The 27,508-nt window shown below is 36.7% G+C and overlaps 1 protein-coding gene across 1 annotated transcript; it reads right to left on the bottom strand.

Moving 5' to 3' along the window:
• Positions 1-44: 44 nt before the first annotated feature.
• On the bottom strand, positions 45-27,206 carry LOC133878496 (protein CHROMATIN REMODELING 5). Its single transcript, XM_062317053.1, has 31 exons — positions 26,806-27,206; positions 24,964-25,822; positions 24,790-24,857; positions 22,784-23,218; positions 20,287-20,511; positions 20,083-20,166; positions 18,189-18,248; positions 17,964-18,067; positions 17,175-17,226; positions 14,097-14,160; positions 13,339-13,432; positions 12,874-12,961; positions 12,647-12,781; positions 11,710-11,901; positions 11,544-11,611; positions 8,476-8,569; positions 8,225-8,349; positions 8,039-8,102; positions 7,565-7,777; positions 6,009-6,251; positions 5,764-5,874; positions 5,485-5,571; positions 5,095-5,277; positions 4,682-4,759; positions 4,262-4,498; positions 3,273-3,428; positions 2,986-3,163; positions 2,690-2,871; positions 1,437-1,787; positions 1,257-1,350; positions 45-1,000 (listed from the first exon to the last, which is right to left on the bottom strand). The coding sequence occupies exons 2-31, from the start codon at positions 25,703-25,705 to the stop codon at positions 492-494; spliced, it is 5,316 nt and encodes a 1,771-aa protein (XP_062173037.1). The 5' UTR covers positions 25,706-25,822; positions 26,806-27,206; the 3' UTR covers positions 45-491.
• Positions 27,207-27,508: the final 302 nt, after the last annotated feature.

The following is a 27,508-nucleotide window of genomic DNA, read 5'->3' as shown; positions in this document are numbered from 1 at the left end:
CAAAACACATATAATGTTATTATGGAAGAGAAGGTGAACAAAAATTGCGAGAAGAAAAAGCCCAAAATTTTTTTATGGAAAATTTGATAATGTACACTTTTCAAAGGCATATTACATATAGGAAGTTCCTCTCGTGTGTATATATGGAATGAGATTAATCCTTTTTTGATTTTTCACTATTTACGAAAACAAATTACTCAACTCATCTTCAAAAGAAGAAAAGAATTGGCAGCAAGACTTTCCATGAACCTTGCACATAACAGAGGATTTTTTGCTCTGTTTCTCGGCAACCTTTGTTGAAGGATGCAATCCCATTCAGTGAATACTTTTCGAGATCAGCCGCAGGACACCAAATAGGAATCGGAGACCCACTTATTCCTATGGGTGGAAAGAACTCCAGAGGATATATATAATGGCTGAAGCAGTTTTCACCCAGCGAGCCAATAGCCCTAATTCTCAAATCATCTGCTCTCCTCCAAATAACATGAAGACTACTTAATGCCTGATGAGAAACCTTGTCTCGGAGGGAAGCCGGTCTGACGCGTCCTAAAAGGCTTCTCACCAGCAAAGCGTCTGTTTTCAGATGGTCCAGCCCCAAGAATGCCCAATGAATTTGGATCAGATAACCGAGGAGCACCATTACTCATAGATCTTACAGATGTGGGCTGAACCTGGAAATGATTATCAGTTTCTGCTCTTCTCCTTCGTTTCCATGCTTCGAATTTCGCTGTATCATGCCCCTTTTGAACTGGTTCTGATGTTTGGTAGGTACTCATATTACTGTACCCTCTTTGCCTCTCAACATGCCGAGGGAAAGGAGGAAAATAATTGGGGTCACCGTCTCGGCCAATTGGACCAGGTGCAGAGCCATTGAGATGGGAGGGGCCGACCCCTGCCTCCTCTTCTTGCTCTTGTTTAAGTTTTGAATAAATTTGATGAAGTCTCTCCCCGGAGAGATTTGAAAAGGTAGAGACATAGTTCCAAAGTCGCATGGTCATCCCTGTCAATTTAATAACTACATTGTTAAGAAGGTTTGAATTTGAAACAGATGCGTTTTCAGATCATCTTTAAAACTGCTATAACATGAAAAACAAAGTCAGCCCTTATCTTTTTCTTTTAAAAAAAAAAAAAAAGGAAAATAACACTTTATGCTCACAAGAGAATGAGAATAGTGACAGCCCAAAACATAGATTGAAAGTGACGTATACCATAGCGATAATAAACGAATCAAGCAGGAAAAAAAAAAAAAAACATACTATCTTGTTTATACGGCTCCTCCTCATGTTCTAAAACAATTTGGTCTATCCTTCGTCCTAGAAGCTGCAAGTAACTCCGAATTTTCATAAGCACCTGAAGGAGAAGAAAATTGAATACATAAGCTCAAGACTATAATAACAAACAACGAGATAAAAGGAAAACCAAAACGAAAAAACTACCTTTTCCTTTGGAAGATTGGCACTAGTGGTCTGCAACCTCTGAAGACGTTCCAGGGTTTTCACCTCGTCAATCATGACATCTTCACACCATTCCATCCATTTCACTTCCTTGAACTGCTCATACACTTCTTCATTGTCCGACATTTCACCCTCCTCTTTTACCAAAGGTTCAACTTTCGTGGGTTTCTGACGTCTCTCTTTGTTCATTTGAACATTGACTTTCTGAGATCCAGCCTTTCCTTTCTTATCCCGGCCACGAGAAACTGAGATGTTCAGAAGATTGTCCCTCTCCTTCTTGGAAGCCTTACGACTCACTTTAGCATTTGCTCTCTTTCCAAGAGCTGCAAGTTCCTGGGTGAAAGCACTAGTCATCAGGATCATGCAAGTCATGACCCAAAAAAAGAAACCACCGACATGAAGCAAAAAGCGACAATCACTTATAATATATATATTAGCATTAAAAAAAAAATCAAAAAATAATAATAAAAAAAAAAATCAAATAAGAAAATAATGAAGAAAGGGAAGACAGAACCTAGACTTTGCAGAATCATTTTACAAAAAAGGACACATTCAAGCATGCATGAAATGAATGGCAGCAAAATGATATGTGCAGCTGCCAGATACGTTGCCCACATATTATTTTTCTGGACTTCCGCAAAAGCATGCATGACAAGTAGTTGAATTATTCATACACTAGAAATAAGGCCAATTAGTTAAAATGGGACATCAAATGTCTGTATTCATACTGGTTTAATTCATGTCTTACACCAGCCATCAACTCTCCTCAGTTGTCCAGCTTGCACAAGTTAACATGAGATGAGAAAAGTAAAAACAAACGATCCATGAAATGTTAGAAGGTGAAAAAAAGTGCAAAAGAGAGTGGAAAATGCCCATACAAAACGTTCAAACCAAACAAACACATAAACAAGTTTATTTCCTCGAACAGTACCATGAGAAAACAAATTCAATATTTTTTTTATTCCCTTCCCCTGCACTTCCTAATCGAAGGTAGTGAGAACCATCTGTAGAAGCCAGCAATGACATTGCAAATATCCTGTAGTGCCCCGACTTCATCAGACGAATAGGGGCATAATCAACACTTTGAACTTTATACCATTAAAGCCAGAGCAAGATATTCACAATTGATGTTCAAAAATCAAAACTTCTGGTGTTTAACCATTGATAAAATATGGAAAGGAAAAAAGAAAAGGCCAACAAATCTACAGACAGAAACTAGATTGCAGACTGCCTACCATTTCCAGGAGTGCATTAGCACGGTCTCTCAAATTTGGAGCACGCGGTAGAAAGGTTTCATGGTGTTGAAGTTCCACTGGAGCAATCTTCTTCACAAGGCCAAGCCTTTCATCCAACCTTATCTTTTCCCAATTGCCAAAACCATGGTAGTGTATTCCCAGAAGCAATCTTGCATCATCAACTATCACACAGTGAAAAACATGAAAAAATCAGGAAAAACAATAATATTTTTCATATAACGGAAAGAAATATAAAAAAAAAAAATTAAAATAACAATGGGAAGAGTAACACATACTCTGATTCCAGCCACACCCTTTGGACCATGTTGAAGGTTTGAGGTACATCAGCACTCGGAATTGTGCAATGGGGTCATCATAGCGACTAATGCGCTTCGCTAGGAGTTGAAGCTCTTGAACACGGGTGAGAAGATCATTAGCCTTTACAGGAACACCAAAGAAATCCAACAAAGGCCCCTATGAATTATTACCATGTAAAAATTAGATTACAAGTGCGAACAAGTACAAACAGAAAGCAAATGCAGCATTCAACAAAACAACCAAATTATAAAATCTTAAGACCAACCTTTGGGTCTAGATTTCCTGCTTCAACTGCTTCTCTACACCCATCAATCAAAGCATCGAAGAGTTCAATCTGTGCTTCAGGCGGAGCTGCTCCAACTGCACCCCCAACCTCCACAGCTATTAAGCTGATTTGGCTCTGGTTCCCAAATTTCATGACCTAATTTGTAATGATGGAAGAAAGGTAAGAAATATAATAGAGCAAACAAAAATAATTTCTAGGGATGGCTGTGTCCAAACTCAAACACTGAAATAGAGTAACTGCATTCTCATTCTCTTGAAACTTCTCAGAAAAAGTTCAATTAACCAGACATGAAATTTGAACACAAATCAGAACCAAAGCAAGACTACGTTTAAAATAATAAAACCTTAAAAGCTCCAAAAACATTTTCAACACCACAAAGGTATGCTCATGAGTTCGGCGAATAATTTTTTCTGCCCTCCTTCCTTGTGATTACAACAAAACTGGCTGTCAGCATGTCAGAGATGGTGGTAACTGAACTTATACATATCATCTCATACAACAATAACTGCTTCTGTAATTGAGTAAAAAAGTTATGCTTTCCCAATCTAATTTATCTGCAGGCAGGCAAATGGTCCCCTCCCCCAGGTCGTGGGCAAAAGAGGGGCAGGAATGAAGAAAGCCAGTATAGGAGAGAGGGTGTTGCTTAACATTATGTATGTCAAAGAAAATGCATATTGGACATCCATAAAATCGTGCAGACAGTAACTTTACTATGCCAAACCATAATTCCACATGTAAAGTGAGCTAGTATATCCATTCCAGGGGTATTCTACCAAAAAAGAAATAACGGACCCTACTTATGCCAAGTGTTAAAAAATGCAACAAAATAAAATAAAAGAAGATAAATCACAAACACTCTTTTCATTTTGATAAATCCTTATCATGTTATAAAATTTTCAGGTGACACTATCAAGGACATAATAAGACAAAGCACAAGGCATAGTGTATAAGTATCAACAGAACTTTACCGCACGAGAAAAACGTAACGCATCTCTCTTAGACAAATTCCCGTAAGACCATCTTCTCACTTGACAAGTAGCTCCCTCAATCATTGGTGCTGCCGGGACTGAATGATCAGCTTTGCGGCGTTTCTGCACTCGCTCCTGAGGCTCAGGTCCTTTCTTTTTCCTTTTATTACTCATCTCAGGTTGATTAGCCTCCGCATAGCTTTTAGTATTTCTTGCAGCACGCGGAACTAGAGCTTCCTGAAGGGAGAACAAATGTCTAAACTATAAGATATACAAAAAAAAAAAAAAAAAAAAAAAAAAAAAAAAAAAAAAAAGAAGAAGAAAAGAAAAGAAAAAAAGAGAATAATGATCTCCTAAACATTACTTCGAAAACTTAGATGTATTGTATATTAAGTCAATATCAACATAATAGGTTCATACTTCAGCATGGGCTACCGCGTCTGGTTTTATCCAACGACTCCAAAAGCTCCCATCATCTTCAGCACAAAAATTGGCGACCTGGATATAAACAGATAAAGACAAAAAATAAAGGCTTTGCCAAAAAAACCCATAAATGACTCTCTATGCTTGGATTTAAAAGCAGAATCAAGAACAAATCAACCCACATGCTGCCCCCAACCCCAAAACCCTAGAGGAAAGAAGAAAAATTTATTATACAATAAAATGCTTTTTCTTTTCATCAGTAAGTTACAAACACACCGAGTGGTGTTGCACAAATGACCTCACCCCCACCCCATCAATGAAAGGGAGGAGGTGCAATTTGACCTATCAGTCATTGGCTTAAGAAAAAACAGCATGCAGTTAAACTAAAAAATGCGATTCTATTTTCTTGCCTTAAAAGCACTCAACAATTCATTCCCTTGCTCTCCACCAGGTTCCTTCTCTTCAACCTTCTCCGCTCTTTCAAGAATTTCATCAATATCCATACTTAAGAGTCTTTTCTTGCTTTCTTCATCATTCTTGTCTTCCTTAAAAAGTTCCTCTGCTCCAAATCTTAAGATAGCTGACAGCTCATTCTGCAATCATGAAATATAAAAAGATACATTGATTGTCTAAAAAGAAAAAAGGTAAAAATCTGATGCTACATTTAAGATTTGAAACAAAAAGAAAAAAATTCTTACTATAAATATAAGCTTATATGCTTAAAAAAAATTCTTTCTTCTTTATTGTAACCATGCAATCCAATGAAAACATTACAACTGTATTCTAACAAATGTCCTTACTTTGTCAAAGTAACTCCCTTTCTTTGCTTCTTTCTTCTCCAATCTGCCCTCTGCATTTAATTTTTGGATCACCAAATGGTCAAGAACCTATAGAGGCACACATGAACAAAAAAGAACACGTAAATTTATTTACCTCGTGCCAGAAGTAAAAGATTCATGTATATTTCATGCACATAGGTATAGATTAAAATGTTATGCATGTACATGCATAAATCAATACATCTTAGAACAAATAACAAAATAAATAATTAAACAATTCAAAACATTTTTGTGCAGTACCATTTTTTTCTTGGCTCGCTCCAGGATATCTTCCTCAACACTTTTGCTTGTAACAAATCTATAGATGTTAACAACGTCTTGTTGTCCAATTCTATGAGCTCTACTCATTGCCTAATGCACAACAAAAAAAATAAAAAATAAATTATATATATCTATATATAAAAATAATAATAATATAAATAAATAAAAAGGAGTAAACTCCCAACGGTGGTAAACAAAAGAGAAATATTTCATCCAGTACAAACCTGTAAGTCATTTTGGGGATTCCAATCTGAATCAAATATTATAACTGTGTCAGCTGTTGCAAGGTTGATACCAAGGCCACCTGCCCTAGTTGAAAGAAGGAAGCAGAAATCCTCACTACCAGGAGCATTAAAATGTTCCATAGCCTGCTGGCGCAACTCAGCCTTTGTACTACCATCAAGCCTCTGAAACTGAAACCCTCTAAGTGACATATACTCTGCTAGTATATCCAGCATTCTAACCATCTGCAGCAAATCATCATTTGTAGCCATGACTCAGACACTTAGATACACTTTTGCAAAACTCAATATTATCCTTTAGTCACTTAAATATATCAGTATATACCATATAACAACTAACACAAATTATTCATAAAAATATTTATTAAAAAAAAAAACTACAGAAAATTATCAACAGAAAAATTACCATAAAATGCGATCATAAAACTGTTAAAATTCATCAGCACAACGGCAAAACAGGTTGGTACCAAAGAACCTATGTGATTTGAAAAACTATGTAATTGGAGCAACTTTATATGAAACACCAATCTGATTTGGGAGGAAAGAAAATTTCACTAATAACTTCAAAGGGTTTTTCCATTTTTCTTTCGTTTCTTTTTTTTTGGGGGGTGGGGGGGGGGGGGGGGGGGGGGTGGGGGGAACAAATGTAAGAGAACTATGAATTTACTGTCCTAATTAAATATAAGGATAGTACCCAATAAAATCCCTTTTAAAATGTTGGTTTCATAATTATTCTCCATTTCTTAAAATATACGTAATTTTTAAAACTGAAGTTGATTCGTAGTCAAGGCGGGGTAACCTCTTCTCATAATCCAATGCACTCCCTTCAAGAGATATACACAAACAGTAACCTCTTTGCATAATCCACTGCAGTCCCTCCAAGAGATCATACCCAAAGAGTCCATTTCATTATAGTAAGCTCCGGCAGAAACAACCATCATGAAAGCAGTACCATCAATTCAAGCTTTTTTATTGATCAAAGATACACGTGTAAAATATCCTGATGCCAAAAAACATAAATGAAGAAAGTGTTGCATTGAAACCAATTTACACTCTAATTGTGTAAAAGTTGAACAAGCAAATATACACAAATTTTTTAAATTAAGAACAAATAAAGTAACGTAAGTATAAAACTTGTTCAGTACCCAATAAGTTCAAAAACATTCTAAGACAACAGACCAAGCAATCAGGTAAGCCAATAGCATCCGCACTAACTTTCAGTGGGGAAGGCTAATTACATGTCTTGAATGTCTCTATGGATCTGCATAAGTCGATCTGTCTATGATTGGACAATTCAGAAACAATTATCTTATTCTTGACTTCCAAAACAATTTAACTGGTATCTAAGTATTAAAGAAATCGCCAATATAGAATGCCATGCACCATTCTCAAGATAATTCATCCCATTGACTGGTCTGTCTACATGCAAAGAAGAGAATACTCAAGAAACAAAACTACAAGGTAAGACTACATAAAAATTCATAGCTTCCTGCAAGTTCTTAAGCTACATATTCAATGCAATGATTTCTGAAACAAACCTGGGAAAAAATCAGAACACGATGCTTTGTCTCATGTAATCTAACAAGAAGCTTATCAAGTATGACTAGCTTCCCGCTACTTAAAACAATTCTCTCCACTTTACTGCTATCATTTGTCCTCGAGTCCCCACCATAACCATGGTCCGCACTTTCAAACAGGAAGGGATGATTGCAACATTTCTTCAACTCTACCACAATATTTAAAAGTGAAACCTGAAATGGAGAGAATATGAATGTGCCAAATTCTAAATTATTAACAACAAAAAGGCATTCTTAAACAAATTACAGATTCTGTCAGTATTATGCCACACACAATACATTCATCTTTACCAACCTCCTCTCCCCCCCCCCCCCAAAAAAAAGAAAAAACCACTTGTGCTTAGCAATTATGACAGACTTTATGCAGAACATGAGGAAACAATAAACAGAGTTCAATCCAAAACGTTATAAATGATGTTTGAAGTGTATAATAACCTGATTCCCACGGACTCCTTTGTTCAAGTCATGAAAATTGCGTTCCAAAATCCACTTGTAGTACCTACACAAACACGACCAGAACCAAGTGTCCAGATGGTGAACTCACTGACACAATTGGAATAAATCACTTCATCACAAGCTGATGATGGCACTTTTTTATGGTTTGCTGATTATAGCACTTACTGCTTCTGAAGAGGGGACATTTCAACCCGTAGAATACGCTCAATTTTTGGAGGCAAAGACTTCTCTACATCTTTTATAACTCTTCGGAGAATATGAGGCCTCAACTCCATATGAAGATTAGCAAGCTACATTAAAAACCACCCAGGCAATACTTTTAAGGTACAGAGGAATCACTATTATTCAAATAAATTAAATATATAAGAAGTCAAGCAGATAATGTAAAAGAGCAAGATGAAGACTGTAAATTGTACCTCAATCTCATTGAATGAGCTGAGATTCTTGTAATTCTGAACAAAATCATCCTTACTCTTGAACTTCTCAGGGTCAAGGAAGTGAAGCAGAGCCCTATAGCAAAAGAGGGTGGAAAACAAGCAGAAATATGAATGAGATATGGTACCAACAATAGCAAATTTATACTTTGAAGAAGAAGAATAATAAAAACACCTTGTTGATCTCCCAAAACTTTGTTTATAATCAAGAGGAATCTCACACTGGCTTTCAAGTAGTTGCGAAAAATCAACAATATCACACTAATGACATCTAGTTCCCCTATACTAGCATCCAAGTACCAAACAATATACACAGACATAAGTTAATAACAATAACTGAGAAGAACCCTTCTAATCATAAAGGAGGAAGGAAAAGAATAACAACATAAAGGGACAAAAAAAAAACAAGAAGAAGAATAAAAAGTCCATCAAATATTGTCCACAAAAAGTACATCATACGGTTCTAAAGAATTAATGCAGTAGGAGTGGATGAAAAGGACTATAAACAAATACAATGAAGTCATTAAGGGTGAATGAAACACACATCATACATACAGAGTGTGTGATCTACATATTCATTATAGATTATCCTACATTTTATTGCTTAAAATTCTCAAAATCCAACATGAGATAACATGAATAAGGGACTTATGTTCATGTTTGTGTATATGTTAGCGATAAATGTTTGTATTTGTGCATGTCATCTAGGAATTCTTACTGTATTTGTTGAGAATGGGCGGATTTGGGGAGAAATGGTGTTCTTGGATAGCGCATTGTATCTCTTCAGTGCGCTTCCCCATTTTGGTGAATGGCACTCCGTTCGACTTCTTCAATAGCTCTTTTGGGTTGAGACAAGGAGACCCTTTATCTCCTCTTCTAATTGTTGTTGTCATGGAGGCGTTAAATAAAACGCTTACTGCAACTGTTGGTGGAGGTCTTCTCTCAAGCTTCCCTGTGGAGACTAGGCACTCTAATGTGGTAAATATATCACATATGTTGTTCGCAAATGATACTTTGGTTTTTTGTGGGGCCGACCCTAATCACCTTCACTACCTACGTGCTTTATTCTTATGTTTTGAAGTTGTCTCCGGTTTGAAGGTTAATCTGGCTAAGTAAATTTTGGTTCCTACGGGTAATGTGGATGGGTTGGTTGGCATTTTGGGCTGTGAGGTTTCTTCTTTGCCATTGAAGTATCTTCGTCTTCTGCTTGGGACTTGTTAGAAGGTCGAGCCTATTTGGAATGGTGTAGCTGAAATGATTGAGCGTCGGTTGGCTAGTTGAAAAATGATGTATCTAAGTAAGGGTGGTAGGGTTACCCTTATAAAAAGCACTCTTTCCAACTTTCTTACGTACTTGTCTTTTTCCACCTTTTTGCTGGTGTGGCAAATCACATAGAGAAACTCCATCAAGATTTCTTATGGGATGGAAAAGGTGAAGAATTTAAATATCACCCAGTTAGTTGGTCCAAGGTTTGCTCTCCTATCATTTGAAGAGTATTTGGCGGACCAAGGTTCATTTGAAAGTGGCTTGTTTCACTTAGTCAACAACCCTAGGAAAGATTCTTACCATGGACAATCTTAAGAGGAAACAAGCCATTGTGGTTGATAGGTAATGCATGCGCAAGAGGAATGGGGAGTCCGTGGACCATCTTCTTCTCCGTTGTAAGGTTGCTTGCGCCTTATAAAATGCTTTCTTCAGTCGCTTTGGGGTTGTCTTGAGTTATGCCTACTTGCCTAGTCGGGTGGTTGATTTGTTTGCTTGCTGGGGGACGAGTGGGCACTCTCGAAGTGTTGTCATGTGGAAAATGGTGTTTTATTGCCTTTTGTGGTGCCTTTAGAGGGAAAGAAACGATCGAATTTTCAAGGACCGAGAGAAAACGTTAGAAAAGCTCGAGTCTTTTTTTTGTGCTCTTTCTACTTGGACAGCTACGTTTTTAGCTCCCTTGATGATTAGTTTAATTGATTTTCTTGAACTTTTTTCTCCTCCTAGTTAGATGTTTCTTTTGTATACTTCATGTGTACCTGGGTTGCATTTTACGCTTTTAATAGTATTTCGATTACTTATCCAAAAAAAAAAGAGTTTGTATTTGTGCATTGCATATATGAGACAGCAACTAATGGCTCTACGCGTACCTATTCGTGCAGGTTTACTATGTATATATACAACACAGTTTCCCTATTTTTTTATAAGCAAATAAATATTTTAAATGTACGACAGGGATACAACCCTAGTACACAAAAGGTACAAAAAAAATGGTTTCCCAGGTGCATGTAAAATGTTATATTTGGAAAATAAATCAATATAATTGTCATGCAATTGTTTCTTATCACTTGAGTTTTCTTAATTAAATCCTACCACCCAATAATTAAAAAATTGTACTGAAAATTCAAATTGAATATGAGGCATGCTGGCCTACCAAGTAGCTATGTAAATTTCACTAAAGCTGGTCATGCTGACCAACCAAGTTTAAAGATCTTTTAAGCTTTAAAGCCTACATAAGCTCGGGAAGAAGATCAAATTATTCAGCAGCAACACAAGAAATTTACAAAAAAACAAATGGAAGGATATTCAAATAACCAAAAAACCAAGAATTTTAGCCACAATCAAGACAAGGGTAAGTCATTCAAGATTAATTATTTAGGAACAACAGATACCAGTTCTAGTACAAGGAAGACCAAGGTCATTGACGTAAGTGCACGGCCAAGGAAAAGGGAAGCATGAAAATTTTGTAGGTCAAGGTGATGAGGAGAAAACATTATAAGCATAGAGTTACAAGTTTTACAAATGGTCAATAGGGCACGCATATGCAAATAATGCAATTGTAACCTCTATTTGATAAAAGCGAAGGGAAAGGGTTCAAAAATTAAGGGAGACACCACAATATGCTATACTATACTATAATTGTGGGGAAAAAAAAAAGTAATTTTCGAGCTTTGCAACACGTTTTTTTATCAGCATATTTGCATACTCAACAAAGAAAGAAGAATTAACTAATTTAGCATGCAAAAAAATGCAATGTTCTCACTAATATAAAGAGAAAAATTATGTACCATAGCTCTTCCACACTATTTTGTAAAGGAGTGCCAGTAATAAGCAACTTGTTCTTGGTGCTAAATTCCTGAGGAAACAGGAAGGCAATACCCAAAACTAATCAAATTAATTTCAATAATGTAAACTCGAAGGTCGAAGTCAAATTCATCGGAGAATTTAGCATACCGAAAGAGTTGTGTATAACTGTGCCTCGCTATTCTTCAACCTATGAGCTTCATCAACCATCAGGTAATTCCACTTGATCTTGGAGAGAACAGCCTTATCCTTCAGAACTACTTCATATGTAGTCAGTAGTGTATTAAATTTTAAAGGCCTGCCAGCTTTTTTATCATTGAAAATTTCATATTGCTCACAAACCTGCAACCATTAAGCAATAAAAACAGTGAGCAAAAAAAAAAAATATGATGAGAAGTTGATCATAATCACGCATTGTGGCATACCAAAGCAACATTCCTAATGCAGATATGAATCACATAAAATACAACAGACTAGTAGCCTCCACCTTATGATTTTTATTCAGTAAAATGTAAAGAGAGCAATCAAATATGGTGATCAATAATTAATTTCATCATGATGCAAAGCCCCACCGGTACAATATTAATGATTGCCAAGGAGATTTGACATTCAACTGCTCCATCAAGCCAGACAGCAATGGGGACCAAAACTTTCTCTAGCAATCAAGTACCAAAAGAATAATTATAACATACACTTTGCTATTATAGTCAGCCATTTGCCCCAGCTGATCTGCCATTCATTTCACTATTGACATGTTATGGGAGAATAAAAGTTCACAAATTTCACAAAGCAAAAGCTTGGGAACCAAACTTCCTACTGTGGTCAAATATCATATACCGTCGTCTGTACACCATGGAAAAATCCAGATTGTGTATCACTATGCTGACATTTTAAGTCACATATCTATAGCAATAAGATAAGCACGCTCTATTAGTACACCAATTAACTGTCTTTATCAGTTATCTAGATAAATTTCATTTGGCCAAACCTGTCATCACTAAACAATCAAGAAGTATATACATGAAAACTTTTTTCCCATCCTATACTCCCATCTACCTCAAACCATGTGTTCAGAAGTATGACTCACCTCTCTGCTTGCCCGGGTGCCAACATATATAATAACATTCATATCAGGAAGCCACTTCCTAAATTCTTTTGCCCAGTTTGACAAAGTGGATAATGGTACAACAACAAGAAAAGGCCCATGGATTTGTTGGGCATTCTGTAAGAAGAGATGGAAATTATTAACATTTAACATAAATGATGACTCTAAAGTCTTATAATGGATCAGCATGAAGAAGAATAAGATTTTACCTGTAAAAAGCCAAGCATAGAAACTGACTGAACAGTTTTCCCAAGACCCATTTCATCAGCTAAGATGACATTTGTATCATTCCTCCAACTGTCATGCAAGAGACACTGATTAGGCCATGTACAAGAGCAAACATATTTTAATGTAACCACTTGAAGCATACAATTTTGTCACTTCAATTTTTTTTTTCCCCTTAAAAGGGCTGTATGATTGGATGTGTGCTTTTCATAGTCCTTATTCTTCCACTTCTTCTTTCCATGATTGTATGCATTTCAGATTATTATTCTTTTATGAAACCTTATTGCACTTGCTGTGTACTAGACTGCCTCATTTTGGTCATAAATTTTCCATTACTTAACAAATGAACGGTAATCATTTTTCAGTAAAAGATGAAAGCTTCAAACTACAGAGAGAACATACAGCAAATTTTTTTTGATAGGTAATCAAAAAAGCTAGAGAAAGTATACCTGTTAACAAGAAAATTCAAACCCTCCAGCTGATAATCACGAAGCTTTCCTCCTTTCAACCATTCAGGCTGTTCATCAAGCTTCCTTAAGCTTGCTAAACATTACAGATTTCAGATTAATTAATATCTTTGTATGTAATTCACATGCTGCAAAATAGAAAACAATTCTCCATGCAAAACCCGATATTCGAGAAGTTAAGGGATGATCCTCCCACATATTTCCAAAAATTACAGAATTCTCCTAAGTTCATAGGTAACATTTACTTCAAACCAATCCATCACTAACAAACTATTAAAATCGTTGTTAAAATAATATTAAAAGCCACATTTAGTTTTGTTGTTATCAAATTCCTAAAGAATATCATAAACCTCCTCTCTCCAAAACTCTTAAACTTGTTTCCCATACCTGTCACGTTCTTCAAATACCAAATGACCGGAGATTAACCATCTCATCAATAAATTGTTCAAAATGTTATTTTATTTTATAATTTTAAAAATATTAAACACGTGAATGTATGGATTGGATGGTAAATAACTCCAATTGATATGAAATTTGGCATACATGATAAGTTCAAATACAAGAGTAACCTAACAGTACTTACAAAACATTAATCTTAAGTTATTAAATGCTGTTTAATTAAACAAAAATTCTACCAGGTGCAACTTGAACCAAACCTACTATATAACCGATTTGCAGTTCACAATAGCTACATTAGAGTTCACTTAAAGCATGTTTCCAGAGACCAGAAAAGTACTGACCTTTGCTCTTCTTACGTTGGAAATCCACCATTTTTCCTTGGACGGCCATTGTAGCTTCACGAGCCTGCTCACAAATGACAAACCATAAACCTTTAACATGATATAAAACCCACATTTCACTTGTGTGTTGGGTGCATGTACATTTGGACACATTCATATGATAACACACTGGGACACAGTAACAAATCAAACGAAGCTTAAAAAATTCAAGGTTACTACTGACAAGAGAGCTGTGAGAAACACTGGTGAGGAACAGAAAAAAGGGGAAAGAATAATACAAAGAAAACATCAATTGACTTGTCAGTGAAGTGTTGCAAGAGGAGTTTGTGCTACTCTTAATAGTAGAGTGTCTTATCTCCCTTTAGAATATTTGGGGCTACCTTTAGGTTCTCCATTTAAAAAGAGCAAGTTGGGATGGGGTGATAGAAAAGATGTAAAAATTGACAAGCTAGAAGAAATTCTTTGTCAAAAAGAGGCAGAATCACATTGATCAATAGTATGCTATCTAATCTCCCAACTCAAACTCTTTTCCCCATGCCCATTGATATTGCTAATAGATTTGAAAAACTGCAGCGAGAATTCACTTGGGGAAGTATTGGGGATGAGTTTAAATTCCATTTGGTCAATTGGCATAATGTTTGTGCTCCACTTCAAAAAGGGGCCTTAAGGAATAGGAAGTCTCTGGTTTTTTTATCCAGCTTTACTCAGAAAATGGTTGTGGTCCTATGCAACAACGAGGAACAATCTTTGGAGGACGGTGGTGGATAAGTATAGGGTTTCTTAGGGAGGGTGTGGTGATGTAGTTGAGTAATTCTAGACGTCATGCACATGTCCCCCTTTAGTCACTCCAAAACTGATTTGACTTTTAAAATCGCCATTTGATCAAAATTCAATACTGATCTCTCACTAATCCAATGGTGATTTTAAGTTTTTGAGAGACACAAGAAGGACATGAGTATGACTTCTAACATTACTCGATGTAGTTAGAGGACCATATGGTGTTAATTTATGAAGAATATTAAAGGTACCCATGGAAGAACTTTTACAAATTTATTAGGTTTGAGAGAGTAATGGCCCCCAGATTCAGTTTTGGCATAATGTTTTTTTTTATAAGTAAAGTTTTGGCATAATGTTATGGTGATACTCCCAAAAAAAAATGCATTTCCAGAACTTTTAGCATTTTTTACTTGAGCAGCAGCATTGGGAAAGAATTGAACAGAACAACTGTCACGGATTGGTACATTCATTTTCAATTAAAAAGAACGTAATGAGGTTGAATCTTTTTTTTATATAGGTAAGTAAAGAAACAACATTAAAAAAACATAAGGCACCCCTAAGCATGCAAGGAGTATACAAGAAGGTTACCAAAACAAAAGAAAAACAAAAAACAAAGAAAGAACACCCAAAAAAACCCAAAAGACAGAAGAAACCCCCAACCCTACCACAAAAACCCAGAGCCCTCAAAGAACCTGGGCTACTTTACACAACAGCAAGGGCGATCTTGCCTCTAACCCGGCTAGAACCAACACCCCTAGCATCGAAATTGATCAAGCATTCTAGATTCTTGACCTCTCTTTTCCCTTTTTGCTTAAAAGTAGAGACAAAGCGCTGCCCCTCATCAACTAAAGTTGAGAAATCCAGAAAACCCTTCTCAATCCCCTTGAAAGAAACCCCCATCGTATGAAAACACGACCTAGCATCTTGCACTACCTTGGGGTATACAACAACCCCTCCCTCAGGATCATCCCCCTTTGAAGATTCACCCACCTCGAAGACCCAAGAATGACTACTGGTCCCTCCAAGACGAGTAATTCTATAAGTCACTCTTGCGTCCTCCTTGTATCCCTTCAAGAATGATGTGGCTTTTAAAATGGCGCATATTTGTATCTTTTGGTGTTTATGGTGCGAAAGAAACAATAGGAGTTTTGAAAACTTGGAAAGATCCTCGGATGAGATCCTCTCTTTGCTCTATCAGTCTTTGTATTTTTGGACTTCGGCTTATGTCCATCCTTTGTATATTTCTTTTTCTGACTTTCTCACTCGCTTTTCTATTTCTAGATAGGTGTTTTCCCTGTATACTGCCAATGTACTAAGGGACACCTTACGCTTTTTCTATAAAATTGATCTCTTGTCTATCAAAAAATAAAATCACCACTTGATCAAAATTCAATAATAATTAATCATAAGCTCAATGATAATTTTAAAAGCCACATCATTTTTTGAGGGACACAAGAGTGACAAAAGAGTAACTTCTAGCATTACTCCTTCAAGACATACCAGGTAAAAAATGGGGAGAACACCCATACACCAAGGAGAACGGCCTAGGTGGAAACAAAACTCACTTAAAAAAGGGAGGGAACCCCCTCACGCCAAACGGATACGGAAAAGCAAGCCCAACACCACCAGATGAGGGTTGGGCAACCGAAACCCCTCCCCCACCTAGCGCCATCGAGGACTGGTCCCATGGCCCCGATTGAGGGCTGAGAAGGAACACCCAAAGACTGCGCTATCGGAACATTGATCGCCGTCACTGGTCCACGGCCCCGATGAGGTTGAATCTTTGGTCCTTGAGTTCTCTTTATGATCAGATGGCAACCACTACTGCGTCTTCATTTTCAAATTTATTTGGAGTCCTTCAATCTTTTGGATTTTAGATACTAGATTTGCTTTTGGGTATTTTTTCTTGTATAGATTCCTTGTACTAGGGTTGCACAAGCCCATTATTACACTTTCTTCAGGAATTTTATTACCTATTAGAAAACAAAGAAAATACCATGTTCAAAAGACTTCAAAGCCTTAATTTCAGCTTGGGATGCCAAGGCATCAACCACAAACCAAAAGTTTGATAACCAAATATTCAATTTCTTGTTAAAGAGTTGGCCACTAGATGTTCAATCTCCAAATAGCCTCATCAATATGAGCTCCCAATTCTCCATTCATTTGGACATGCGAGACAATTTATTTCTTCCACAATTATAAGGCTAGATAAAGAAATCAAGCAAATGGAGATGTTGGAAGATGTGCCCTTTTACAATCATTATAAATCAAAAGCAAAAAGACAATTAAAACACATAATACCTTGTATTCATCAATGGCATCTTGAGCAAACGTGATATCTACATCCTTCTCCCTAATAACACAAATTTAAATATAAGCATCCCAATTTGAAATAAAAATTGAACAAGCCAGTAAATAAAAGGGACATACAAAACCACCAAAGCAATACAATACATTTTTTGTTTGATTGGTGCGCTCTACATTAACATAGTGGGTCTTGAACCAACGATCAAACCTTCTGCCCCTTTTTTTTTTTTTAATAAGTAAATTTAGATTTATAGAAAGCGTAAGGCGCCCCTTAGTATACTGGAAGTATACAAAGAAAACACCTAACTAAGAATAGAAAAACGAACAAGAAAATCAGCAAAGCTAATAGCCAATGGGGACAAAAAGGCCACCGTCCAAAGATACAGCGTATGAAGAAACGAAGCTAAAATATCCTCCATAAAACCCTCCAAATCCTCGAAACATCTAAGATTTCTTTCTTTCCAAACACACAAAAAATGCAAATAGGCACCATCTTCCAAATCGCAGCACTCTTCAGCCTTCAAGACTTCCACCAACAAGCAAACAAGTCAATAACTCTTCTCGGCATAACTCTTCTGCCCCATTCTTATAAGGAGAGGAGATGCCATTAGATTTATAGTCCATTGGCTAAAGTAATATATTATATTATTCATAAGGGACTAGACACCAGTATCAACACCCACCATCCTAACCAGTTTGAGAATATACAGGCCAAAACAAGCAAGGAGGAGTAAATAGTACATCAGAAATGGAATCATCATACAAACTTCTAGTCTAGATTACCATGTTGCTTCAGCGTAAGATAGCCCTTGCCACTTGACTAAATACTCTGGTACCACATTGCCAGAACTATCTTTATTGATTCGGTCTGCAAATATTCTCTCCACCTGAAAATGCATTTGGCAAAACCACTAACTAAAACCTCAAATTGAAAATAATTATTTAACACTAGTAAGGAAAGTAAAAAATTAAAAAAAAAAAAAATGGATGCAAAGGAAGAAAACAAACCTGACTGTTTTGCTTAATGAGATCTAAGTCCATCTCCTTGCTCACGTCATTTACCTCAATCTACCAAGTATATACAGAAACAGTAAAAAGGAAAGATAAATGAGCCGCCATGTCAAATAAATTAATATCCCCACTTTCATGAAAATTCAAACTTCATAGGATAAAGCAATTGAAAAATAACTGAGTGTGTGTATGTGTGTGCACGCGTGCGGGCACCGGGGGCGGGGGGGGTGGGGCGGGGTGTGTGGGTGAAAAAGCATGGTGGGAATGGCCATGCTTCTTTTATGGAGCAATTGAAAAATAACTATGAGTGGGGAGGGGGGGAAGAATAAGCATATTCATAAAAGCAGATTGCCATTCCCCACTACCGTTAAAGAAACTTCATAGGAGAAAGAAACTGAAATGTGATAGATACGTCGAACACACTCATATCAAGACCAGACAGGACAGGAAACCAATGGCATCAATATGAAAAGAACTGATGAGCTAATACTGTGCTGAATATCTCAATTCTACACCCCTAATAACAACAAAGAAATAAATTCACAACATATCCATTCCCAACTTTCTAAAATCAAAGCAAGATCCTATTTTCTTGAAGAAATTCCAGCTCTAATTCCAAATGTACATGATTCCATATAGGACCACATACAATATCAGAGGAGCTCTAACATAACCAATATGTGAGTCAAGAAAAAAAATCAAAAAAATTAATCTTAATAGTACATAGGTATCACTATCTATCCATATATGCTTTAGGGCCCTTATTGTAATCATCAATTGCAATAAGAACCTTAATAACATAGAATAATAACCCCACCCAGCACAGAAAATAAACTCCGCCTAAGAGGTAGGTTTTCCTCCATGAACAAATATAGAAGTAGCCTTGCTGCAAATCGTCAGTAATAAATATTAAAAATTAAAAAAAAATAAAGTTAGGTTGCAGTGATTCATACATGTGATCAAGCTGATGTTGCTCGATTGAGATTTGACAACAAAGAAAGCAAAGACTTCACTCAGGTTGTAAAAAATTATCGAGACAGAGAGGGAGAGAAGTACATCTCAAAGTTCAAATCTTGTCGAGCTGTCATTGATTGACCACAATACATTGAACACTCATAAAAAACCAACAATTGTTATTCAACCTTCATTAATCTACTTCTTCCTTTAAAAACTCAGGCTTACTATCAAAATATTTTTTTTTTTGATAAGTAACTTACTATCAAAATATTTTACAAGTAAAAAGTCTAGAATACTCCCCAGAGACCAAAAATTGTGTCAATTGATCCTTGGGGGAAAAAAAATAAATAAAAGAATAAAAGAATAACATGGCATAAACTCCTAAGAAAAAAGTATTAACAAAACCGCCAAAGAAGTTTGTGTACGCCCATGTTGCTATTGACAAATTGGTTTGCCCATCTTGTTTCAGTGAAACAATTAAGTTCATTGCCAATGTTTTAAACCCATTTGATTACAGTTAACATTAGAAACCAAATACAAAGGCAAAGAATCAGGAAGTATGCTATGTCATTAAGTAATACTAATAACTTGCCCAGAAGAAAAAAATACTTATAGCTTTATATATATATATATATACACACATTTTGGGGAGAGAGAGAGAGGAGAGAGAGAACTCATTTTTTGGGGAACTCTAGGTATCTAACTTTCAGGCATAGATATAGAAGCAAATTACCAAAATGTTTCTATTACATGTCCATATGCGTATATGTCCTTACAGATATATTAGTGTTTGCTTGTGTCCTGTTTGTGTGTGGCCCCTGCTTGCAATTGATTAATAATCTAACAACTAAAAATACTTTATAAACCTTTCACTGTTATTTAAAAAAAAAAAAAAAAAAACCTCGGTTTGATGAGAGCAAAACACAAATATTACCTCCTCACGTGAGACCGCCTTCCTGAACCTAACATCCTCCATCACTTTTTTCGTGTAATTTACAACCTTCTTAAAACCACTAAGCTGCAAACTCACATAGACAAAAAGCACAGAGCTTGTGAGTAACATGTGACAACAGAACCATAAAACTAGTCACGGCATCCATACGTTACATGTAACCGATAGAAAGAATGAAAAGCATACATTTTGCAGCTCAGAGATTGACTTCCACTGGCAGTGCAAATGTGATTGGCCTTTCCATTTTATCAAGAATTCCATCTCATTCCAATCTGGCTCGGCATCATACAAGTGGCTAAACAGAACAGGTTCTGTAGATCTATTATTCCTTATAGCATCTTCCGCCATGCCCTTTGGCTGATGCCACAGTACCTTCTCAATGGAGTCACCGTCTTCCGCTTCAATCTCCTCCTAAAAGATGCAATTAAAAATATTTGGAAACAATAGTATATCATACATGAGAACAACTTCATGAAATAAGCAAAAGAAACAATTTCAGAGTAAGCAACCTTAGAGAAATCCAATTAACAAACAGATGTGCAAACAACAAACATAAAAATATTATTAGATTGGAAGAGTTCTGAGTTTTTTTATCAATAAACAACAGCACTCCACAAACAAGAGCATAGACACGTCACAACCAGGGTAAGCAATTTCTAACCAACATTCCTTACAACTTTACTATGTGAGCGCACTGGGGTGTCCTAAGCATCTCTGCATTTCAAAATGTCATAGCTTAGCACAAGCATGGAAACCTAACCACAAAAATGAGAAGCACATTTGCGTGCACAAACATAAAATTAACAACATAAATTAGACTGAGCAGGTCAACACATTTTGAAAGCTGAACAAGAGAGCTTCAAAAACATAAAAATAGACACCAGGACAAGCAGAATACAGTACAAATTTCCAGACAGCAGAAGCCACAACTCAGATAAGTAGACCCTCTAAAAATAATGGTCTACATACTAATTTCTTCTCACTAAGTTTTTTCAGAAACCAGGTTGGATCTATATTTCTTCAATGTTTCTTCTACTTGATAATCTCTAATGACTAATAGATTATCTTTTATCGGTAAATTGAGAAAAGTAAGTATTTTGGAGCTCCTTTCTAAGCGAGAAAGCATATCCAACAGCTATCCTTGGCTAATTTCAAATGTGCCTGCTTTTCAAAAGATTAATTTCCAGGTTAGAGGATACATAAAGTGCTTATCAAACCGACATCAGCCGAATCCAGTGCATTCCCATGTCCAGCACATTTCCGTTACTACACATTGCTTTCAATCTATCATTCCTAAGAAACTATATCCTATTCTCACTACAGAGATACCACCAGCTCTTTGACAGTAAGCCGAACAAAAAAGTATCGGATGTCGCCAACATACCCATACTTCCCAATATTTTCAGTTTCTACCTTTTTTAATCTTCACAAACAAAGCAGGCCTCCAGTGGACCTGTCCACAATCCTAAACAAAGCTGATAAAACAAGTCATCTCCAACTAGAATTACTACTCTGACTGAAGTACATATCTTAGAAAGTAAGGCTTTGCAAGGAGGAGATTCCTTTAATCCGAAGAATATCGTTTGCATTTGATAGACAGCCCGGAAACAGATAAGACTCAAGGCTGCAGGACTATTCACTCAACGAACCCAATCCCACTTATAAAAAAAACAATTTGCACATATTCAATGTTCGCTGGATCTGTCTAAAACTTGCCACACCAATTTCCACCCCCCCCCGGGGTATTGCCAAATTGATCCATCCCAGCCTCTATTTACAAAGCTGATAATGTCCAGTGATACGCTTCAAAAAAATTCAAGCAAGCCAACTAGTAACATGTTATAAGGTTTTTTTTTATTTAGTAATTCAATATCATTAAATAAGCGCAAAGGGACGCAACCCTAATAAAAAAATATATTCATTCTTGTGAGTACGTAGCAAGTACATAAACACAAAGGGGCGCAACCCTAGTTCTAAGGTTTATTTTTTTAAGGTAGATATAAAACAAAATATAAGTACATAGCAAAAAAAACACTTTCCAACAAATTGTGCTTAAGCATTGCAAATCTGAATTTTTCTTTTTCCTCTATTCTATTTCACAGCACTTTGCTTCTTAGAAATCATGTATAAGAACGTCCAGATTTTCTAGCACTACTTGACTAACAAAACTAAATGCTAGCCCATGCCACAGCTCGATTTAACTAGGTAAGTAGGCATCTTAATGTCACCCACGAGAGAAGACCTAAACATGGAAGAAATACCACTAACAAAATCGCTAGTCCATTCAGTCAAACTTGTGCTAAAAATTCTGATGAAATCTTCCTCTGCAAAATAAGAAAAACTTGAGCACCAGCTAAAGAAGAAAATTTTCAACTGTAATACGGGGCAATCATCCGGCAACAATTACCCCCCCCCCCCCCCCAAAGCGACAGCCAAAAAAAAAAACCAGGGGAATCCCTTGCATACTTACAAGTATTTAGCTTTCATTAATGTCATAAAACAAACTGGCTTACCATAAGAAAGAGCCCTACAAGATCATCCCGTGCTACTGCTATACTGCCCAACTAAATCTCTAAATTTTCTAATCTACAAATACGTCCAAATCTAGCATATAAACCAAAACACAGTACATATAGATGTCAGGTGAATACATGGATTTAACACTACAATAAGTAGACTGCACCTTGTGGAGCTTTTTCTTCTTGCCTTCATCAACTTCTTCACTTCCATCACTTTCAACATATGACACCTTTCGAACTGACCTACTAGAAGTGCGGACCTCGCTGTGTCGTCCAGATGCATTTGTTGACACAGTGGACCGACCACCATTTTTGCGGAGATTTACACCTCTTCTGGTCATGCTTTTAAAATCCTCTTCACTGTCACTGTCGGAATCCTCTGCTGAAGACTCATCCTCTTCAAATGATGATTTCACTCTTCTTTGTCGACTAGATGCACGAAATGATGCGCGTTCTCTAGTGGACCCTACACTACGTCCTCCTTTAACTTGTTGCCTACCCTTAGCTTTCTTTGTAAAATAGGAATCTTCATCCGAAACTTCTACATCATCAACACTGTCATCATCTTCGTCAGAATCTTCGCCATTCCAGGCTTTATCCTGAATCATTAAAAGTATGATAAGTCTGCAGACATAACAAATAACTATAAATACATGTTTAAAAAAAACAAAAATCCAATGAACAAGTTGACCAAAAGTTTGTGCAGCAAGAGTAATGTAGACGCATTTTCATAAAGAAAACTTGAACAGTTTTTCATAAGAGTGGCTTAAATAATGCTTATGCCGTCCCAAATGTTGAGGTCTAACCTTTTTTTAATAAGTAAATGCAATTATTAAAAAGCACAAAAGGCGCAACCTAAGAACACTGAGATCAAACTTATTTGAAAACAAAACAAAAAAAAAAAAAAAAAACTTTGAATCTTAATGGATCTAGAAATAGATCTAGTCAAAATCAAAATCTCAGTCTTTAAAATACTAAGTAGCAGTTGCAGAAACCAAGAAGACGGCACCTAAGTGGAAGAATACATAACTCAAGCAAACACCCACAGGTTACAAAACAAAGTACCAACCCCTATTCATCTTATACTACAGTACACCAATCACAATATCCTTCTCCTAAAAAATTCTCTCCTCACTAGCAGTATAAAACTAAACTACACAATGTAAGCCCAACAGATAGTGGAACACAACATTTAAGCCTTGATGGTGGCAAAAAAAAAAATTAGAAACAAAAAAAAAATGAACTGGACCTCAACAATGTCCCAACTACTAGACACGCATCATAGGTAGCGACACCAGTTGCTTGGTAAAACCCACACAAATAGAATTTAGCAATATGATTTCCCACAGACAGGAACATGCTTAGACCTACTTCCTAAGATACTACCAATTTTCACATTGGACTATACTAACTAGTAACTACTACAATATACAAATTACTTCGACTAAATAAAATTATGGACAGCTTAAGTGGTTCCCTCACAGAAATTCTAACCAACAAAAGAAACAAACTTTCAAGAACTTTTCTCTGTTCAACCTGATAGAAGAATCAAACACAGAATAGCCTTGTCAGATGGGCATTGGGAAATAGTACTAGATCCATATGAACTGACGCTAAACCATATGAACTAAAAAAGTTACACGGACTACACGGATAAGTGCAGCAAATCAAAATGGCAAGACCAAAAATATGATTGATGTGATATAAAGTTGAAATAATTTATATGAAAAAGTGAGAAAAATTTGTATTGTAGTGAGTTTTTTATTTAAAAAGTAATAAAAAAAGTGTTGATGTGATATAAAAAGTGAAAAAAGTAAGAATATTTTGAAATTGATATTTTTTGGGAGAAGTGAAGGGAAGGGGAGGGAAGGGGAATGGGGATTTCAAACAAGGCCCAAATCTGAGAAAATAGCAAAGGAAGTCCAATGGGATTTTGTTGTGCCTGGTCAGTTGATCTTCACAGAGCAACATGTCAAATCTAATACCACAAGTCTTTTTTTTTTTTTTTTTTTTTTGATGAGTAAGAGAAATATCATTAAAAAGTGCAAAGCGCAATCAAGTACAAATCTAATACCACAAGTCCTACTTGAAAGGAAAAACAAAAAAGAAAAAGAAAAAAAAATGACTACAAATTAATGCTTAGCAACTATGATAATGATATAACAATAACCTTGTTCCCTGTGCGACCACTCGTGACACCAGAATCAGGCTCGAAGTCTGCATCATCAGGATCATCCTCTGCATGCAACCAAAAAAAGACATGAATTCAGCTGACTCCCCACGGTGAGTATGGTAATACTATAGCAACCATCTAACAGACAAAACAAAAATAAAAATAAACTACCATCTTCCTCATCCTCTTCTTCATAATCAGCATCAGCATCAGCATCAGCATCTTTGTCGTCATTATCACCATCTTCATTGTCATTTAAAACTTTGGGATTCCTTTTCACATGGCTACTGTTAGCAACAGGCTTTGATTGTGGCCTAGAATTCAATCCTATAGAATGTTGAAACCCTCTATAATGCATAGTGTCTCTCTGTTCTTCTCCGTCCTGCTCATAATATTCATCAGATAACATCTCATCTGCAGGGACATCAGAATGGCCCCTCTGACCCTTGCCCACATCTTTTTTCCTATTGTCATCTTCTGACTCCAATCTATCTTCCCTGCCATCCATTGAATTGTCTTCTGACCCCTCTACATTTCTATAGTCAGACCCACTTTTGGAATCCTGCCCAGAATCAGAGCCACCCCTGGTCATGGGTTGGCAGTCCTTCCAAAAGGTTGAACCCCATTTTCCGGCGATCCCAGTTCTCCTTCCAGAAGGTTGCAAATTTGACGCCCTCATATTAACATTGTCATCAGCAGCTCCCTCATTTTGCAGCCTATTGGTATCATTCAGTTCGCCTTCACTTTGATACTGCACATCCATATTCATATCAAATTCTTTGTCACTCGAAGTTGCATCTACATCCTGATTCACTAACGAGCTATGAGTTCTGTTGATGCCCTGTCCCTGGCCTTTTTCTTCTAGGACACTCTGTGAAACTGTTTCATTATTATAGTTCCTAAAAAGAGCCATCCTTTAACATGGAACCTCAATGGAGCTTATTTATCTCAATCTCGTTATTATAAAGTGAAAATTTCACGTAGGTAAAGCTGTAACCACCTAGTGCTTCAGTTGTCTCCGAAAATCTCTCTGAAAGGTCCAAGTAACAAGAAAGTGAAGGCTGTTAGTAGAATCCCCTATCGTTTTCACGAAAATTAATAAAGAAAACTAACATTTTCAGACATTACTCCCTCGAAACTAAAATTAATTCGGTGGGTCAAAACTAAATAACAAAAACAAACACATATATAAGCCTCCATATGGTTGCAGAGAAAACTGCAAAAATGAAGGAAACAAGTATATTGAATCTCATGACTTCTCAGGTAATGAATAACTTTAATCCACCAAGCCAGCTAGTTGTACTTGGTTCAGTTGAATAGAAATCCAATGTATGCGTACCAAATAATGATTAATCATTGACTCAATTCCGTTTCCTCACTTTCCCTACACTTTCTCATCAACCAAACATTGGATGCTTGTCTAAGAAAGGGACCCAAGTTTCAGTTTAACATAAAAAAACAATTTGAACTCTAAAGGAAAGAGTAAGCACCGACTGAAACTTCAAATTCGAAGCCAAAGAGTAAGTTCCACTCAAAAACGAAGCTTCTCTGATCAATTCCAAACCTAAGCTAGAAAAGAAAAATCAGGAACAAGTGCCTAAAACACTTCGAATGAGGACCACTTGAACAAAATTGAAGTTGAACGCATTGCAATCACAAATTCACGAAAACCGATCCAAATTATCGAAAAAATCATGAACGCCAAAAACCAAACGTACAAACAAATCGAACAGAGCAAGCAGCAGATCAAGGAGCGAATTCTCAAAATCCAACAAAACCAATCGCTAAAACCCTCCAAAAACTTCCCTAAACAAAACCCTAGAACAGGCACAGACCCTAAAATCCCAAAACCTAATTTCACACCGAAATCAAATTGAAGCGACCAGAGAATCCAATGACAGAAACTACAAAACGCGCAGCTCCCGTATACAGCTAAAGAGAAAAAAAAAAAGAGTTCGACTAAACAGGTTCAACTAAGAGAGAGGAGGTGCGCAATTTAAAAATCGTGCGCACCTTGTTTAACTTAGACTCGCCGGGGCCTGAATCGCCGGCGAAGAAAAACAACGAAATTGGAAAACCCGTTTTGAGTTTCCGGTTCGGGTATCGGGTATGGATTTTCGGGCGGGTCGCGCAATATCGGCGGCGTCTACGATTCGCCAGGGGGTGAAATTAACCGTCCGATTTAAGATGAATGCGACGAAGTTGGATTTTGGATTAATCTCCGATGACGATGATGGCGGTGTGCCAGAGAGAGGCACACACACACACAGAGAGAGAGAGAGACAATTTTTTTTTTTCCAAAATAGGGAAAAATATTTTCTAGAGAGAGAAATAGGGTATTTGAGAAAATTAGAGAATTGGGGGTAAAGGGTTAAGAGTAAAGGTTAAGAGCGGGGGGCTGGGGATTTTTTGTGATTTTTTGTCTCTGGAGAAACGTGTTTATAGAGCCTTTCTCTCTCTCTCTCTCTCTCTCTCTCTCTCTCTACGTTTTTTTTTTTTTTTTTTTTTTCACTTTCTCGGCCCAAATTCGCTCTTGTGGCGATGGGCAACGGGTTGGCGCCACCTGGCAGTGGGCTTTGGGCGTGTGGAATGTGATTAAAATGTACTTGAAAAGGTCGTTCACCGTACCTCCGGTGTGCTCTGCTCAGGGCAGGTGTAAACGCTAAAAATGGGAATGCCTAGAATATGGTTTCTTGGCTTCCGGGCTAAGGTAAAA

Source organism: Alnus glutinosa, chromosome 9 (genome assembly GCF_958979055.1).
Source record: "Alnus glutinosa chromosome 9, dhAlnGlut1.1, whole genome shotgun sequence".
Taxonomy (NCBI): Eukaryota; Viridiplantae; Streptophyta; class Magnoliopsida; order Fagales; family Betulaceae; genus Alnus; species Alnus glutinosa.
This window is presented reverse-complemented; position numbering and strand designations above follow the sequence as displayed.

Bases quoted from the DNA above. Each gene is read 5' to 3' on its own strand.
- LOC133878496 (XM_062317053.1), bottom strand. From the start codon at position 25,705: ATGGCTCTTTTTAGGAACTATAATAATGAAACAGTTTCACAGAGTGTC. The intron at 8,103-8,224 runs GTAAGTGCTATA...GTGTTTGTGTAG, and splicing joins ATGTCCCCTCTTCAGAAGCA to GTACTACAAGTGGATTTTGG. The intron at 4,760-5,094 runs GCAAGAAAATAG...GTTTATATCCAG, and splicing joins AATTGTTGAGTGCTTTTAAG to GTCGCCAATTTTTGTGCTGA.